We start from the raw sequence: 18386 nt of genomic DNA on the forward strand, positions 1-18386 counted from the left end.
CTCAACCCCCAATGAGAAAAGAAACCAAAGAGAAAAAAAAAGAAAGCCACAAGGGCCGCAAGAGAGTTGTCAGTCTTTAGGAACAAGACTTGGATTGAGAAGAAAGAAGGCGTATTGAGCCCTGCACTCTTCCGCCGTCCCTTGTCGCCGTTTAGGACCGCATACAAATGTATCCGTGTCATATACACGCACCCTCCTCTCACTCACTCAACTCCAAGCAACCAAGAAAACAAAGGGAGAAGGGAATGCAAGAGAAGAAACAAGAAGGGGCAAAGAGAGGATGGAACTGGTACAAAGACACGTAAACAAATTGATGGAGAGGAAAGGGAAAGCGGGGATGCGTCCCATCTGTGCATCTTTTTGTTGAATGCACCGACATAACGACATGCCGCATACCCTCTGACTGCCCCGCAAGTGATAATAAGTCGTTCCTTCATGTTCTCATGACGTCTCATTCTTGTCTTGATGATTCGTTTTCCCTGATTACCTTTTTTTTACATTCCACCATAGGTTGTCCACACTATGGTGTGTTGTTGTCGGCTTTTTAGTAGGTGCGGGACAGGTTGCGGAGGTACCAGTCAACCAGCTTGCGGCCAACCTTGGCTTCCGAGATGTGGATAAGCTCCTGTAATAACGTTAGTTTGACATGTTTACTGCGAAAAAGTGGGAGTAGTTGTCCAAGAGTTTTCAACTTACGCCCTGCATAGCATAGTCAATATCGCTAACATTGACAGTCTCGCCGTCGAGAAGGCCGCGCAGGCTCTCGTTCCACCGAAGCTGCTTGGTGCGCTGCTTGTTGACCAGCAGCCACGAACGCAGCTCGTCAGGCTTGACCTCCAGGAAGCCAGCCAGCTTGGGCAGATCCATAGTGGTGTATAGGCGCAGGTACGAGCGGACGGTGGGGTTCCACATGTTGGTCTTGACCTCATCCATAAAGACAGCCAGGTGGTGCTCAATGGGGTCAATGTTGGCAGCCGGGTTGTCAAAGTCGGGGACAACGGGCGAGACAAACTTGGGGCACGAGGCACGGAACAGCTCCTCAAAGATGGGCAGCGACTCGGGGCCACCACGCTGCAGCTTCAGCAGCTGGTCACCGTACTTCTCACGGATGGGAGTGTGGATGGAGTCGTCCAGACGGGTAGGATGGAACGACACGCAAAGAGCAATCAGAGCGTAGAGCTGGTCGTTCTTCTTGGCGATGCTGTCCTGCTGCGAGCCCTTTTGCATTCTGCTAGTGCGCTGGAAGAAGACCAGGATGTGGCTGAACATGCGGATGGCATCAGCATAGCGGTGCATCATCATGTATGAGAAACCCACGTAGTAGTAAGTGGTGTAGTGAGCGGCCATGACACGAGAGAACATGGCCTTTTTGTTGAGCTCAATGTCATCCAGGGTCTTGAGAGCCAGGCTGAAGTCACCCAGAAGACAGTGGACGCGCAGAAGACCTATTATGGAAAAGTAACCCAGGCGCTGGTACAGGTTGCGCGAGCCGTATTCGCCGGCAACAGTCATGGGGTCCTCGCCACGGCGCTGGGCGGCAAGCTGCTCGGTAATTTGCGAGCGCTGGACGAGCGAGTACAGGACGTTCAGGACACTGTAGCAGCCCCAGGTGTTGGGGTTGGCGCGAAGAATCTGGATCTCCTCCTCGTTGTTGCCCTGGCGGGCGATACGCATACGATACGACGAGAACGAGTTGAACTGGTAGATGAACTCATCGATGGCATCCCAAGCCCAGTAGTACTAGATAAAGGATAGCGTATTAGTAGGCTATAAATGACGAGAGTTGGCATGGGCGAGGCATTGTCTACAACAGTCCATGTAGCCAGGGGTAGGTGGATAGAGATGGATGGTGGATGGTGGATGGAGGGGTGAGCAAGCAGAGAGCGGCCAATGCGGAGGCCGGTGAAAGGAGACGTACCGACGGAGCCTCGACGTCGACGGGACCATCCGAGTTCAGGATGAAGTGAAAGAGCGAGCAGTAAGAATCGTAGCTTTGGAACTTGACGTCCAGCGGGGCGGAAACATCGAGAGGCTGAGCGGCAGCAAGCACACGGGCCTGGATATCATCGGGCTGGAGGCCCTCGTCCAGGTCCTGCTCCTCGTCGTCATCGTGTTGGTGGTGGATCTGTTCGACCAGGGCATCCTCCTCGATATCGCTGTCGCCATCCAGCATGACATTGGAAGGCGTGTAGGTCGCCATTTTGAATTGATGTGTTTGGCGGTTCGGGGTCGGGGGTCACAGAAGTAGTGCTGAGAAACGGCTCAGAGTCGAGGACTGCGAAGGAGGGGAACAATCAATCTCAGCAGAAAAAACGGAACTGTCCTAATCCTGATGCGTGGGGCTGGGGTGAAAATTTCGGTGGGGTGAAAATTCGTGGGCCGGTGGGTTGGACGGTGGCCTTGCGTGAAGGGCGTTTCTAGGCGAGGTTATCTTGACTTTGGGACGGCGGATAGACGTGGAATTCGATGCAAGGCACGGAGAGCTTGTCAGCCGGTTGCTTCAGCACACACAAAGGAGCGGGGTTGCGAAAAAGAAGGCAATGGTCTCCTTGTGAAGCACTGTGATTTGCTCGAAACAGGTGTTAGGGCTTCGAGTAACCGCTATATGCATATTAACGTCTAAGCCGATATGCAGCTGTCGATAACGGCCTATCCAGTCTTGGAGGGGTGATTGCGGATAAATACATAGGCCTGCACCGGCTTACAACTACTTGTACAAGCATACAAATGATCTATTATGACGCTGGCTGCATCAGCCATGATAAATGGGCAGAATTTTGTATGAGACAAGAGGTGTGTTTTTGGATGTGAAATAGGACCAACAGCCAACTTCTGCCTCCCTCTATTCCCGTGGTCCATTTGCCGATACCCTTCAAACATACGCAGCTCCAACTTTTAGACCGCGCAGATTGCTCTTCCCAACCTTCAATTTACAAAGTCACACACGCCAATAATTGCACCGCCGCCAAAGATCACGATGCCTGTTGTCTCTGCCGAGAAACTAGCCCGCTTACAAAGGCACTCGGACGACATCAGGAATGTAAGCATGTCCTCTCTCTTCGTAGCCACGCATGTCAGGCTGCTCGCATCTCATCTAACAAACTCGTGACTTGGTAGATTTGTATCCTTGCACATGTCGACCATGGAAAGACTTCGCTCACCGACGCCCTTCTAGCCACCAACGGCATTATCTCGCCAAAGCTTGCTGGCAAGATCCGGTATCTTGACTCGCGGCCAGACGAGCAGTTGCGTGGCATCACAATGGAGTCTTCGGCCATTTCACTCTACTTCTCCATGATGCGCCGCTCTGCCCCAGAAGCGGAACCCGAAGCAAAGGAATACTTGATCAACCTCATTGACTCTCCGGGCCACATTGACTTTAGCAGTGAAGTCTCAACAGCCTCCCGGCTGTGCGATGGTGCCTGTGTGTTGGTCGATGCTGTCGAGGGTGTGTGCAGTCAGACAGTAACTGTACTGCGCCAAGCATGGGTTGAGAAGCTCCGCCCATTGCTTGTTATCAACAAAATCGATCGCTTGGTTACCGAGCTCAAAATGACCCCCGGAGAGGCATACGTACATCTTTCCAAGCTTCTAGAACAAGTGAACGCTGTTCTTGGAAGCTTCTTCCAGGGCGAGCGCATGGAAGAGGACATGAACTGGAGAGAGAAAGTGGACGCCAAAGTTGCTGCTGCCATGACAAAGGACGCTTCTGATGAAAACGCCGGTGATGACGGGTTTCAAGAAAAGGACGATGCCGACATTTACTTTGCGCCAGAAAAGAACAATGTCATTTTCAGCAGCGCCATAGACGGCTGGGCATTTACTGTTCGCCAGTTCGCTAGCATCTACGAAAAGAAACTGGGCATCAAGCGCGGCCATATGGAAAAGGTGCTTTGGGGAAACTTTTATCTAGACCCCAAGACCAAGAAAATCCTGGCGCAAAAACATCTCAAAGGCCGATCTCTAAAGCCCATGTTTGTGCAACTAGTCCTTGAGCCTATTTGGGCTGTCTACAATGCCACTGTGGGAGGCGATCATGGCAAAGGCGATCCGGAGCTGCTGGAAAAGATCTTGAAGTCGCTCAATATCTCTCTCCCGAATCATATACTAAAGTCACGCGATCCCCGCGTTTGTCTCACATCTGTGTTTGCCAACTGGCTTCCGATATCTGTTGCCGTGCTTGTTTCCGTGGTCGAGTCTCTTCCTTCACCCAAGCAGGCGCAATTTGAACGTCTTCCTGCACTACTGGAAGACTCTCCTGGTGCGGAAAGCATCAATGGAGCGATTAAAGATGCCATGATAAATTTCAAGTCGCAGAAAGGAGAATCGACAGTAATCTACGTCAGTAAGGTTGTGTCTGTTCCCGAGAGCGAACTCCCTGAGAATAAACGCAAGCCCGGCACCATGTCTAGCGAGGAAGCAAGAGAACTGGCGCGCAAGAAGCGTGCCGAGTTCGCACGTAAACAGGCTGCCGAAAGCGAAAATGACATGAACATTATCATCGAGTCCCTAGAGGACGTCAACCTTGACAACTATTCCCCGGAGCTTGAAGAAAAGGAGGTTGATCCTGAACGTCTCATTGGCTTTGCCCGCATCTACTCTGGGACCGTCAGCGTGGGCGACAAGCTCTATGTCGTGCCGCCAAAGTGGTCTCCAGCCCAACCTGGTGCTGCCGAGCAGCTGCAAGAAATCCAAGTGCAGGCACTCTACATGCTCATGGGTCGTAATCTTGAGGCTCTCGAGTCTGTCCCGGCTGGCTGTGTCTTTGGCATTGGCGGTCTGGATGGGAAAATTCTCAAGTCGGGTACATTGTGCAGCCAGAGAGACGGCGCGCCCAATTTGGCCGGTGTGAATATGGCTGGAAAGCCCATTGTGCGCGTTGCCCTGGAACCAGTGAACCCCATGGATCTTGACAAGATGATTGAGGGCCTCAAGCTTCTTGTTCAGAGCGACCCCTGTGCAGAGTACGAACACTTTGAGACCGGAGAGCACGTCTTGTTGACGGCTGGTGAGCTGCATTTAGAGCGCTGTTTAACAGACTTGAAAGAGCGCTTTTCTCGGTGTGAGATTCAGGCTGGTGCCCCCATTGTCCCCTACCGCGAGTCTATTGTTCGTGCTAAGGAGATGCGTCCCCCTGTCAACAAGGGGCTAGGCCGCGGTGGAGTTGTTATGGCTACCAGCTCCAAGCAAGTCACCCTTTCACTCCGCGTACAGCCTTTGCCTGAAGAAGTCACTGCGTATCTCCAGAAGAATGTCGACTCCATCAAGAAGCTTTATTCTGAGAAGAAAGCGCAAAGTACCAGCATCGATGGCGATGTCGACACAAAGGAAGAGGATGACATCGATGCCGACTTTTTAGCGTCACAAAGTCTCTCTGTTGCAGAGCTTCGCGAGGGCCTGCGCAAAGTGCTCGAAGAAGGCAAAGGTAGAGAGGCCTGGTGGGGACTGGTTGACAAGATTGCATCGTTTGGTCCGCGCAGAATCGGGCCTAACCTACTCATCGATGCTACCACTGACCAGGTGTTGTCTCATGTCTTTGCGCCTGGAAATGCTCCAGCCTTGGACGACGTTCTAAGCGCACACCATTTTGGCGACAAGATTTCCTACGGTTTCCAGCTTGCTACGAACCAAGGGCCTCTATGCAGCGAACCTGTGGAGGGTGTTGCTGTCTTTGTTGAGGAGATTATCATTACACTTCCCGAGGGTGAGAGCACGTCAGCCCGCGACAAGCTCAGCCGTCTGACTGGCGAGGTCATCAAGACATTCCAAGCGGCGTTTAAAGCGGGCTTCATGGACTGGTCCCCGCGCATGCTCCTGGCCATGTACACTGTGGAAATTCAGGCGTCTACGGATGTTCTGGGCCGTGTATACGACGTGCTCACGCGGCGTCGGGGTCGGGTCATTGCCGAGAGCATGAATGAAGGCACGCCATTCTTTACGATCCAGGCTACTCTTCCGGTGGCTGAGGCGTTTGGCTTTGCCGATGAGACACGCAAGCGCACTTCAGGTGCCGCGCAGCCGCAACTTATCTTTGCCGGGTTTGAGATTCTGGATGAGGATCCGTTCTGGGTCCCGTTCACAGAAGATGACCTGGAGGATCTCGGCGAGCTGGCTGATAAGGACAATGTAGCCAAGAAGTACATGGACGGAGTCCGCAAGCGCAAGGGTCTGTTGGTTGAGGGACGGAATGTGGCTACTGATGCTGAGAAGCAGAAGACGTTGAAGAGATAGAGAGAGTGGGGGTTCATGGGTGAATCAGTGGATTGGTGGATTGAAAACAGTTATATTCAAAATGTATAAACCTTATTGCAAGTAACCAAGTATGCAAGCACCGTTGTCCGTTGCTGATACGTCATCTCGAGCAACTCACATCCGATGATGCCGCTAGTTGTGTATTTGAACACATACATGGAGGGCAAGTGATGTAAGGGTTAGCTGCTGTAGCCGGTAGGGTCTGTAACACACGACAATCCAAACTCCTATTCCTGCCAAATTAGAGCCCCTGGCTGGCCTAGCGTTGGTGTTGGTAAGCAAGCCCACCCAGACCCACTAAGCAAAGTGGCAGATACTGATATAGCGGCCAACGACCAACCGATGTATAGTTGCAAGCTGAGGCGGACTTGGACTAGGATTTTAATAGTGGTAGGTGCGTGCAGACGTGACTGCCCCATTATTGCATTGCACTTGCCTGCTATCCACGCCATCCACGGCTCAGCTATTGCCAGCTTGAGCTTTCCGCACCTTCCTCTCTGCCATCCCCAACCGACCAACAGCGAGAGACACGAAAACCAGGCAACCAAGGCAGCAAGAAAATCCAGCACAACAAGCGCACATCTTGCCTCACCAAATCAGCCTGCGACTCTCGCTCTCTGCCTTGAGTTTCTGTCTCGTCCTGCTGTAGCTCCTGCGCCGTCCAGTGTCTCTGTCTCTGGTCCTTTGCTGCGTTTCTGCTTTGTGTCCAGGCGCCATGGGGCTGAGCGCTGCGATTTTCACCTGTTACTAGAGCGCAAGCCATCCCAAGGTACGTACATACGTATCAGAGAGAGAGACCTCCCCAATGCGAGTCTTATCCGCCGGTAGCTGGCTCGTCCCGGTCTTGCCAGCCGCCACATGCCAGTTCTCGCTAACCAACACTCGTCTTCTTGCCAGCGCCAGCGCCCGTGCGTGCATCCCAGCTCCCCCAAACCGGTCGGCCATTGCCCGCCTCCGCTTCACCATGGCCCTGTTCAACCCCTCGTTCGTCTTCGGCGTAGCAGTCCTGCTGTATCTCTGCTCGCTCGTCTTCTTTGCCATCCTCCGCATTCTCACCGGCGTCTCCATCCAGCGCCTCGGCTTCTCCTCTCTGCGCCGCATCTCGTATACGCCCCGCGATGGCATCCGGATAGATATCCGTGGTCTTGGCTTCAATCTCCACCGCCCGACCTTTGCCCAGCCTACCTGGGTTAGCATTGTTGTTGACGAGCTTGCCGTGACCATAAACCGCACCCAACTTGAGAGCAGCACCCCCCCCGAAGATGGCTGCGACTCAGCCACTGACGAAGACGAAGATATCCCGAGCGCCCCTTCGGACTCGCTGCCTGCCAAGCCCAAACCGATCGACACTGATATCGCGGCCCCTACGCCAACAATTACCCGCAATGGCGACGCCTTCAACTCCCCAATCGAGAACGATGACCCGTTCAGCCCTACAACCGGCGCCCCGACCGCCCCTGCCGACTCTGCCAGGTCTGCCTCGGACCCCTCGGCGCCATCATCCCTGAGCAAGACCCTGGAGATGCTCACGAGGCTCAAAGACAGAATCAAGAAGCTGCACCGCAATATCAAATGGCTGCGCCTGATCGACCTCGTTGTCACTAACTCTAGCATCAACATGGTGGGCGTGGGCAGCATACAGTGTGGAAGCTTCAATGTGGGAGTTGATACTCGTACGAGACTTGTCGACCGTTCGTGGTTTTTCAATGCGACCGACAATTCGGCAAAAAAGAAAAAAGAGCAGGCCGAATGGAGCATCGTTGTGCGCAGTGTGCTATTCACCGCAGAAGGAAAAGAATCCATTGACATTGTTGACAATATCACCCTCAACGTCCATGGCTTCTTGGTTGAAAGCTTGGATGGACTGCGCAATGCCTCCATTGCTCTCAAATTGGGCCGCGTGCATATCCCATGGGACGACCTTGCTGTCTCTCTAGCCAACTTCAAGAAAATGCGTGTCAAGAAAGATGCTGTCTCGACTCTCACGCCTACCAAAGAACGCGGACAGGCAAATGGTGACTCTGCCGCTGCGCCTGGCCTCAATGATGCCTTTCAACCCGAGTCTTTAGTTAAGCCGCCGCAGAGAATACAGACGTTCAACTCATCCGTGGACAATGACCTGCTGCAGAGAGTAGCCGACTCCAAAGAGCTTGTCATGTCAATTCTTCGTGGAATCAAAGAAGTCCAGTTTACTGTCAGTTATGTCGCCGTGTCCAAGAAGGCTGAAGATGATCAGCACGGAGCGTCCCCCTTGACCATGACAGCATCTATGAAGGAAGTTGGTATTGACTTACACCGCCTCAATTCTAAATCACCAGCCCATCGCATGTACTTTGCTAGCAATGATATTGCTCATGAGGCTCTAGCAGCCGCTCTCTCAATATCGGTCGGAATCAATGATGGGCTTGGCAAGCATCAGCGACTTATTTACATTCCCATGGCTACCACTACTATGAAAACGACACTGCCTTCAAAAACCGTTGAACTCGTGAAACGCGGGAGTCCCGAAGAGAGAAGCACCAATATACTTTTTGCGAATTCAGTTATCACCTCGCCCTCGCTCGATATTAGCCCACACCATATCCCTCTTCTAATACGGCTACTCAAATCCAAACCGAAACGGCGGACCATGAAAACTCCAGTGGCAGGCAATCCGCAAAACCACCATCTGATTTCTCGCCTGCTTCCCAAAGCTAATATAAAGTTTTCCATGCATGAGCCGGTCATGCGCATTTCGCTTTCACCGCTTCAAAAAACGGCTGATTCGGATGACTCGGATCTCATTATATCCTCGGTCTCTTCTGTTTCCCTCGAAATCGAGTCCTTCCACTCGGCCGTACAGGAGCTTCACTACTCTCTCGCATCTACCATGCGTTTGCAGACACACAAGCTATATTACCAAACCGCCAGTGGTGAAAGACTGGACCTGACACAGACGGAAAGTTTTGACATGAAGATCCAGCTCAGTGCAGCACCTGATGTGTATGTCGTCGTCAATGGCAATTTGCAAACATCTACAATCAAAATGTTGCGCCCTGAATTCATAGAGGGCCTCCGGCAAATTATTCATCAGCTACGCCAGGACGTCCGGGGCGACAAGAAGAGAAATAGACGTCCGTCAACCAAACAGAACTTCCTTCGAAAACTCCCGTCTTGGCTTCTGCATGTCCAGATCCAAATGTCCGATGTCAGCATGGAGGTTGCCGGCACCGATCCAAATGTATCTGAGGATACGCGCGGAATCAGCATTCAACTTGATTCCTTGACTACAGAGTACCGCGCTCAGCGTCTCGACAGTCTTCAGCGACATAATTCCCGTCGGCGCACTCGTAGTCGTTCAATGACGCCCGACACTGACATCCTAAAGTCACCCCTCTCACCTTCCCCACGTAAAAAGATGTGTCTTGTGCCGGGAGATGGTAGGAAGCTAGGCTTTCACATTAAAGGCCTGGAAGGCTTCATCATTGAGTCTATTAGCCACACTGAAGTTGAACCATTCATCAGCTGCCCGCGTGCCGAGATCACGCTTAGTTCCACCAGTGATACTCATGGGCCAGTCTTCCATCTTCAGGCCAATATGCGCGCCGTCTTGATCAACTGGTCACTCTATCGCCACTATGCCATTGGAATTGCTTTGATGGTACTCAGAAAGGCATTCACCCCCATGCCTAGCCTCGACGGCGATGAAGAGTCCCCGGCAGAACCAAAGCCGGCTTTGGGCTCCGAAATGGGCTATCTCTCACCTCCTCAATCTCCCTCCTCCTTGTCTCTCAGTCGAGGCCAACTCCATAGCTCCAGTATTCCCGAGCTCTTTACCGCAGACGTCAACGTATCCCTGGTACAAATCAAGGCGACCATGCCCCACGAACCTAGAATGTTGCTTCAAGTATTTGACCTTGAAGTCGGCTGCCATCGGTGGTCTGCACCATATCTCACTTCCCGTCTCATAAGGCTTAATGTCAATTCTCCCCGCATCAGCACTGTCTGGTCACGCATTCTAAGTATCAAGGCAGCGCGCCTGGATTACCGCCAATCGCGAAAGAAGGTGGCTGGTGGCGGCTATGTTGCTGACCGGCTGGTTGAGCTCTATGCAGAGTCTATTCGATTTGCCATTCCGTACGAGGTTCTCTTGAATAGAATTACAGACAACCTAGTAAACACGATGAAGAGTATACAACAACTTCACTATCGCTTCAAGACTAATGGGGAAAAGAGCTTCCCATTTGACAAAGGCCCCGTCGGGCCCAAAGTTCCTCCTCGGATATCCATCCGCACCAGAGCCTTTTTGTTTGAGATTGAAGATGGAGCTTTTGAGTGGAAGCTAGGACTTATCTACCGCGCCGGCCTAGTTGAACAGCAACAAAGATTGGCCAGAGAAGAGGCTTTTAGTCTCAAGGCAAAGATGGTACGAGAAGAGTCTCGTAAAACCAGTCGGTCCAAACAAAAGCGTGGCCAAACATCTGTCGGCACATCAGGCATAGACAAAGATACCTCTCGCAACCGGTCCAACTCCAACCACCATGGCAGCCATCTGAAACTCCACGGCCCGTCATATGACCCCGAGAACAACATGCCATGCCTCACAAGCAATGCTAGTCCTCATGTCAAGTTAGAGGAGGCCCGGGCTAAACTTGATGCACTCCATGCTACCAGTTGGAAGAAGCGCATCGACCGTGCTTGTGCCTTGGCTGAAGAACAAACACGTGAATTCCGCCGTGCAGCCTGGGGTCCAGATAACATGCCTGATGATATCGAGGACTCTGAGAAAATCCTAGAAGTTCCTCCGCGCGCTGCCTTGGCTTATGCATACTTCACTGATCTGCAAATCACGATTGATAAGCCATCTTTCCCTCTCAAAGATCTACCGGCCTTTATGCACAACGTTGGAAAAGGCATCCCCCAGGATACACAGTACTCCCTTCTGGTACCTCTGCACATAGCCATTGATACAAGTGAAGCCCGGATTTCATTGCGCGACTACCCGCTGCCATTTATTCATGTACCACCGCTTGATGCCACCCAATCGACCAAAAAGAGCGCGTTCTCGTTGTCAACCAACTTTGTTATTGCCGAAGAATACCGTGGCCCTGACTATCTACGGTCCGTGTGGGTTGACATCATCAAACCCCATGTTCTAGACTTTGAGGGGGCCAAAACCAACGGCTATAGTTTGGAGATTAGGCGTACCATTGGCGCTGTCAAGACTTATTCTGACATGAACGTCGATGTCAACACTGCGCTTCCCACCCGCATCACATGGGCTCCGTGCTATCAGCCTGCCATCCAAGACATGATGACAGTCATTGAGACCTTCACCAAACCTCAACTGGACCCCTCGGAGCGTGTTGGCTTCTGGGACAAGATTCGACTCAGCTTCCATTCTCGTATTCATATTGCCTGGCGTGGAGACGGTGATGTTCTTCTATCATTGAAGGGGACACGCGATCCGTACTGCTTAACGGGCACTGGAGCTGGTTTCCTCATGTGCTGGCGCAATGATGTTCGCCTGAACCTCAACGCCGAGGATGATCCGAAGCGATTTATTACTGTTAATAGCGGTGAATACGTGCTAGCCATTCCTGACTACGCGCAACTAATACGCGCCATGATGCGCCGAAATGGCCAAGATGATAACCCTGCATTGGAAGGCGATGAAGGCGGCCCAATGACTAGCCAGGCGTTCCAGAAAGTGGTGATGAAGCTTGGTGGTAAAGTGCAATGGATGATTGGTCTTGTTTTTGAACAGGCTATTGCCAACGGCAAGCGCAGCTTCGACTTTAAACCTCACTACAATGTGGTTCTTCAGGAGCCTAGCAAGGCCAAGCCTGATCCAGTTTCTGGCCTTCCCTATGACACATTCCGGGGCTTCCGCTCATCTCACATCCACCTGTCCATCGCTGTAAGGGCTCCAGTCGATCGTGACTGGATGGCTACTAACCCACAGCCTTCGCGAAGTTACAACACAGTTCACATGACTCCCCGATTTTTCACGCACTTCTACCAGTGGCTGTCACTCTTTGGTGGTGGCATGTCGTTACCAATCCGACAAGGAAAGCTGTGGCCCGGCCGCGACAAGGGCAGCAAGAAATTTGGTCGACATGTGGCTACGCTCAAATATAACTTGCTATTGGCACCTCTGTTCATGACACACATCTACAAGCACAAGGATCCAGAGACAGATTTGGAAGATGGGTCAATGGCCACGGGGCTCAAGGTGCGCTTCGACAGTTTCATGCTGGACTTGCATCAACGGCGCGAAGAGTTCAATACACAGGATCATGGACGCAAAACACAGTCGAGAACGAGCGGTATTAAGATTCACGCCGCACAACTTGACTTGGTTTCGACGGATATCCGCGCTGTCTCGGCCACCATGGGTACTTCCAAGCGTGATTCCAACTCCAACTCCGAAATGCGATCCACGGCAGCGGACGATGATGCAAGCAGCAGCATGAAGCAGGACGTTTCTGATAAGGAGGACGATGGCCCTGATAACTCACGCTTCACCATTCCCGACAATGATATGACCTGGATCGATATGGATGACTTTGTTGAGCTCGACTGGATCTTGCCGTCGGAGTGCAACCTGGACACTAATATTCTGCCACTTGCCTTTTCTCCTCGCTTGACATACTTTAGGCAAACGGATATTGGAGGTGTCATTGCTGGAGATCCTGATCGCACAAGCCCCTTTGGCAACGAGCCTACCCACTTTTGTATCATGAGTTACGACGATGATCCACGCCGTGTCCAGGAGCGGCTGGTCAACGACCGTCTGAGCCGACTCGAGGGTCAAATGGACAATCATGGTCTGGCTATGAATGAGGCTGAAGTTCAGGCTGTTAAGAGAGACCACGATCCAGAGTCAATGGCCCAGCTGGAAATGCTGCGGCGACAAGGCGAGATTTTTCTCCACAAGAAAGCATTCTTGGAACACATGCTTCTTGGTCTTTCGGTGCGAACAGCGTCTGTCTCGGGAGCCTCATTTGACAGCCGTTCCGACAGCCCGAGGCCAAAGACAAATGAACGACTATCTTCCACGTCGTCCTTCTCCTCGGGTACTATGCCCCCGGGTGCATCAATAAAGCTGCCAACAGGTGCTGAATTTGAGAGTGACTACAACAACCGCTTCGTCATTCACAACCTGCACTTCAAGTGGAATAATGAGCTACGAAACATTGTACTACGCTACTTTGACCAGGTTAGTCTGCGCCGGGGTCTGGTGTACTATCTTTCGCGGCCGGCAGTCAAGTTCATATTGGATATTGTTGAAGAGCAGGAGCGGGCGAAGCTCAATGCCCCCAAGCGCTCGGCTACCGCCATGTCTTATGGAGCAGGTGGTAAATCCAGTAGTTCACATGTTTACGGATCGCATACCAATGTCAAGGATACCGACCAGTTTTCAATTTCTTCCGAGGCCGACGAGGCGATACGCAAGCTTATGGAGGATGGACGACGTTTCATTGGCGAGTCGTCTGCGGACAGTGACAATGGCCATCATAACTTGGGTCACAGAACTGGTAGCTCTAGCATTGGTAGCTCACGCGACCTGGATCCTACTCGTGGTGGAAGTAGTGAGAGAGACCGGGATCGTGGCACTACTTCGGGAGCCAGCATCAACGCCGCTGGCAGTGGCTCCAATTCCAGCCTTAACCCCCGGATACGAGCCCGTCGCGACTCAAGCACAAACAGCTTCATCTTCAATAATAATGGGGAGGATGGCCGTGCTGCTTGCTCATCAGACTTGTCATCTGGCATTTCAGCTGGCTTCATGCCCAAGAAGAGCTACCATGTTCGGCTAATTGCGCCTCAGATCCAGCTGCAAAGCGACCAGAACCAAAAGAATGTCGTGCTCCTGACATCCAAGGGCATGGAGCTTAAAGTGGTCGAGGTCATGGACAAGAAGCGACTGTCGGACAATGTCAGTGGTCTGGTCCAGCGAAGGTTTTTGGTCAACATGGACAGCACGCAGTTCTTTGTCACACACCGCAAGTGGTTCCAAAGCTCGCAGCTGGTGGCCATGGGCGCATACGGAGGGAGCTCTTATGGAGCTCCTCTAGGGTCCATGTGGCCTCCGTGGGTTCCAATGGAAGTCATGTTTGATTTTGAAACTGATCCATTTGGGTTCAAGCGTGTGGTGCAAAAGACATCAGGCATGCTACGTTACGACAAGTTCAACACACTGCGTCTCAAGTACAACGACAAGATCAACACCGAGGCTAGCGCTGCCCCTGATTCCACTACATCCACCAATAACGACGACTCCCAGGGTAAAACAAATACCACGGCTAATTCCACTTCCAATACTAATCCCAACACCGACAATCCCGAGTCACGGCATGGGGCCGCGGCTAACCCAGCGGCCAAGGAGCCTACTGACAGCCGTATGGACTACCTCTGGGTTGACTTCCCACAGGCGCGGGCTCTCTGCAACTCGTCGCAGTACTATGCCATGTATGTTATTGTGCTAGACCTTCTCATGTACAACGAGCCTACAGAAAAGATCCGCAGCGAGCGCCTTGAAAAAATTATGCTAGCGTCAGACTTTTCAGACCTCAGTGGCATCCCCGAAACGGTCAGCAAGATGCAAAATCGCATTCGCCAGCTAGAACGCATCCGACAACACTTTCAGACATTCCCTCGCGGTGTTGCTAGCGGGTCGCGTAGTGATGGTTCTTCAGCCAACAACCTCCACAAAGATCGTATAACGCTTAGCAACGAGTTGGCTGCTTGCGAGGAGGAGCTTTTCTTCATGATGAAGGCCATTACATCTTCACAGCGCAAACACACGTACGGCAGCGCGCAAACGAGTACGCCTCTGTTGCGTTGGAGTATCACAGCACGGGATATTGTATGGCATCTGGTTCGTGGCACCAGCGAACCGCTTGTAGAGCTGCAGCTCCGTGATCTCGAGTATCATCGCACTGACAGCTCGGACGGGTCTCACAATAACCTGATTCAGGTTGGCAAAATTCTGGGCCTGAACTTGCTCCCCAACGCACTGTATCCTGAAATTATCAGCCCATACTATGACCCCAAACACGCGCCGCTTTTCCAAGGTCAGAAAATGATACAAGTGTACTGGCACATGTTGGAGGCCATTGCTGGCATCACAGTCATGGAAGATTTTGAAGTCAACCTTTTCCCCATGCGTATTCAGCTGGAACGGGATGTGGGCAAAAAGCTGCTTGAATACATTTTCCCTGGTATGAATGACGGAGAGTCCCCCAAGGATGTATCCCCCTTCATCATCAAGCACCATGGTGACAGCAGTAGTTTGGCTAGCGACGAGGATGATGATGAGGATGCCGAGACAGACGACGACACCGGTACTGACGGGGAAGTCGAGTACCACGACAGCTTCCGTTCTGTGCCCTTCAGCGGCCCTGAGACCGACATGGCACCGCCTTCATCGGCTTCTTTGGAGATGCGCCTGAGACCAACACTTACCTCGCTCTCTCGAGCTCCTACTTCTTCGGCTCAGGCTACGGGTGAACGTCATCATCGCATGCATCGTGGCCCACACTTTGGCCATGGAGGACATCGTCGCAGACAAAAGTCGGTTAGCATTCGGACTGGAGGTGAATGCACAGATGGCAACTTCAAGGCCTCCAAAACGCCCTTGCGCGCCAATACTTTGCGTTTCCCTAGTAAAAAGCACTCCAATGAGTCCCTGCGGAGCACAGCACAGCCAACTACATCGTCGCTTTCTCGTCCGGGTCTTATTCGCCCGCCTCCAATTCGCCTAACTAGTTCTACTGGGGCAGCGTTACATGGAGGTGCTTCTTCTGGGACCTCTATAACTTCTGGCCATGGCGGCTCCGGGGCTGATGCAACCGGGAAGGGGGGTCGCTTTGGGCTCCGTCGCCGAGAGACGTCAACACGGCCGTCTCGTAGGCGCAGACGTCGCCGTGGCTCGCACTCGGATGATGTGACCAAGATGATGGCCCGCGCGAACAAATTCATGTCATTTGCCCACATCAACGTCCCCTCAGTGCTATTGTGTCTGAGCTACAAGGGCAAGGATGTACGGAATCTTGAGGATGTTCACGATCTTGTCTTCCGCATGCCGCAAATCGAGTGGCATAATAAGACTTGGTCTAACTTGGACTTGGTTGAAGCTCTCAAGAAGGCGGTGATTCGAGCATTGATTTCTCATACTGGCGCCATCATTGGCAACAAGCTGCGCCATCTTCCAACTGCTGCCGCCACCCAGGTCAAGGGTGTTGCCCATGCGTCATCGTCGGTTATTTTATCACAGGCTGCTGTCGCTGCTGCCAAAGCACCGAGCATCCATAGCATCAATGGCAACGGCCAAAGTTCTACACCTGGCGGTACAAGTGCGCGCTATGCCGAAAGTTTCTCCAACATCAGTGATGATGCTGCTAGTGTGTTTGGTGCTACGTCAACAGTGGACTTTTCACGCTCACCACCCCCCAGTATTCGCAGTTCCAGTAGAAGCATCAGACCACGGTCTAACAGCCGGTCCTCTTCCGTGCATTCGGGATGCACGACTCAGAGTCAAACGAGCAACACCAATGGCACAGTCCCAAGCTCGGGCTACGGGCCGTCGCTGAAGCCCCACTCCAACAACACACACAATCCTTCTTCGCCATTTCCCATCCCTTCCGGGAGCCCCCGGTCTGAATCTGCCTCTCTCGCCTCGTCCTACGGTGAAGTGTCTTCGGGGCGGAACCTACGGTCAGCGCATGAGATCCGTCCAACATCCCAAGGCGGGCTGTCTTTGTTCACGCCAAGAATGTCGGCTGCTGGTGAAGATACATGGCAACGGCCTGTCACAAGCGCAAGCCATCTTGATACTCCGACTAGTAGTCATCCAAATGGCCTCCCTATCCATCTCAATAGTGCAACAAATCCGTTTGGGCCCACCAACACAGCGACCATCACTAGCGGAGCAGCTAGCAGCACCTTGTCCGTGTCTGGCGCCAGCAGTCGCAGCCACGGCTTCCATGGGCACGGTTTTGGCTTTGGCGGCGAAGGCAAGCGCAAAAAGCTGCGCGACAAGTTTTCTTCCTTTTCACCCTTTGGCAAACACGGAGCTGGCCACCACCGGGACTCTACAATTGTAGCCGGCGACCACGCAGACTTTGAAGCACAGGACAGCGAGGCCATGGCCCGGCAGGAAAGCAGCTCGTCTACTCGGACCATTGGTCCGGCTAATGAAGCAGCTGATCAGTCTACTGCCCATGTTATGGTACCAGCGGACCGTGTTCGGGTCACGGCACATGGAAATGGACACGAAGAGATGTACCTAGTCGAAGATGAAGATGCACAAGGTCCCCAGCTGACGACAAGCCGCAGCCACTCGTGAAAGTGAGTCCTCGTCTCATTCTTATTGTGTTTCTTTTTTCGGGACCTGAAAGTTGGTGTCCCAATATACCTAGACAAGTTCTTTTTTTTTTTCTCTATGTATTTTGTTTTTCTTTTTTCTTCTGTTGTCTTTAGTATAGCCGGTGTCTTATAGATAATCTTTTTTCTTCTCAATATTGGCTGTGATAGTGATCAAAGTTTGCAGCAACGCAAAAAAGACAAACGGGGAGAGCGGGTCCGGAGCAAAGGATCCGATCGAGTCTGTCATTATGTCACTTCCGAATGGGAAGAGAAAAAAGAATAGGCACTTGGAACTACAATTGCCTTGTGTCGAGTCCTGCTGCTCTTGCCTAGAATGAGTGCTTGGGTCTCCGAGGGATTCACGGTGACGTGACATGGCATTACCAACGTGCTGATGGAGCCGCAAGACAAAGGACAAAAAAGAGTTGCAGGTGCAGGGTTGCACTTGGATCGTCTTTTCCCTGGATGGGTTGACACTGAGAGAAAAAGAAAAAAAAAGAGCTCTTAAGGGACGAACTGTTGACGATGGACATGGACAAAAAACTCTTTTCTTTCCCCACATCCACAGCTACTACTACACGCCCCTCCTCCCCACTTCAAAACTCATCCCATAGTTATCAAGGTGGAAAAAGAAAAGTGGGATGGAAGTCTCAGACTCGGGATGAAAAGGCTTCTACGATGACGGAAGAAGTCTCCCCCCCCCACCGCCCGCCCATGTTTTTTCCCCATCTTGGCCTCAAGCCGGCGGCAGGCATAGCGTAGAAGGGTGAAGAGGAGAGGGG

General features: G+C 52.3%; 3 protein-coding genes across 3 annotated transcripts; 2 read left to right on the forward strand and 1 right to left on the reverse strand.

Annotated features, from left to right (window-relative positions):
* Nucleotides 1-544: 544 nt before the first annotated feature.
* On the reverse strand, nucleotides 545-2200 carry BROUX77_000912 (uncharacterized protein; the record flags this gene model as incomplete). Its single annotated transcript, XM_073753569.1, has 3 exons — nucleotides 545-625; nucleotides 697-1740; nucleotides 1919-2200. The coding sequence occupies 3 exons, from the start codon at nucleotides 2198-2200 to the stop codon at nucleotides 545-547; spliced, it is 1407 nt and encodes a 468-aa protein (XP_073609147.1).
* A 777-nt stretch (nucleotides 2201-2977) lies between these two features.
* On the forward strand, nucleotides 2978-6231 carry BROUX77_000913 (uncharacterized protein; the record flags this gene model as incomplete). The annotated part of the gene is made up of 2 exons (XM_073753570.1): nucleotides 2978-3040; nucleotides 3118-6231. The coding sequence occupies 2 exons, from the start codon at nucleotides 2978-2980 to the stop codon at nucleotides 6229-6231; spliced, it is 3177 nt and encodes a 1058-aa protein (XP_073609148.1).
* Nucleotides 6232-7057: 826 nt separating this feature from the next.
* BROUX77_000914 (uncharacterized protein) lies at nucleotides 7058-17584 on the forward strand (the record flags this gene model as incomplete). The annotated part of the gene is made up of 1 exon (XM_073753571.1): nucleotides 7058-17584. The coding sequence occupies one exon, from the start codon at nucleotides 7058-7060 to the stop codon at nucleotides 17582-17584; it is 10527 nt and encodes a 3508-aa protein (XP_073609149.1).
* Nucleotides 17585-18386: the final 802 nt, after the last annotated feature.

Source organism: Berkeleyomyces rouxiae (assembly GCF_048999995.1).
Source record: "Berkeleyomyces rouxiae strain 22BRR77 chromosome Unknown BrBRR77_ptg000001l, whole genome shotgun sequence".
In the NCBI taxonomy this organism is placed as follows: domain Eukaryota; kingdom Fungi; phylum Ascomycota; class Sordariomycetes; order Microascales; family Ceratocystidaceae; genus Berkeleyomyces; species Berkeleyomyces rouxiae.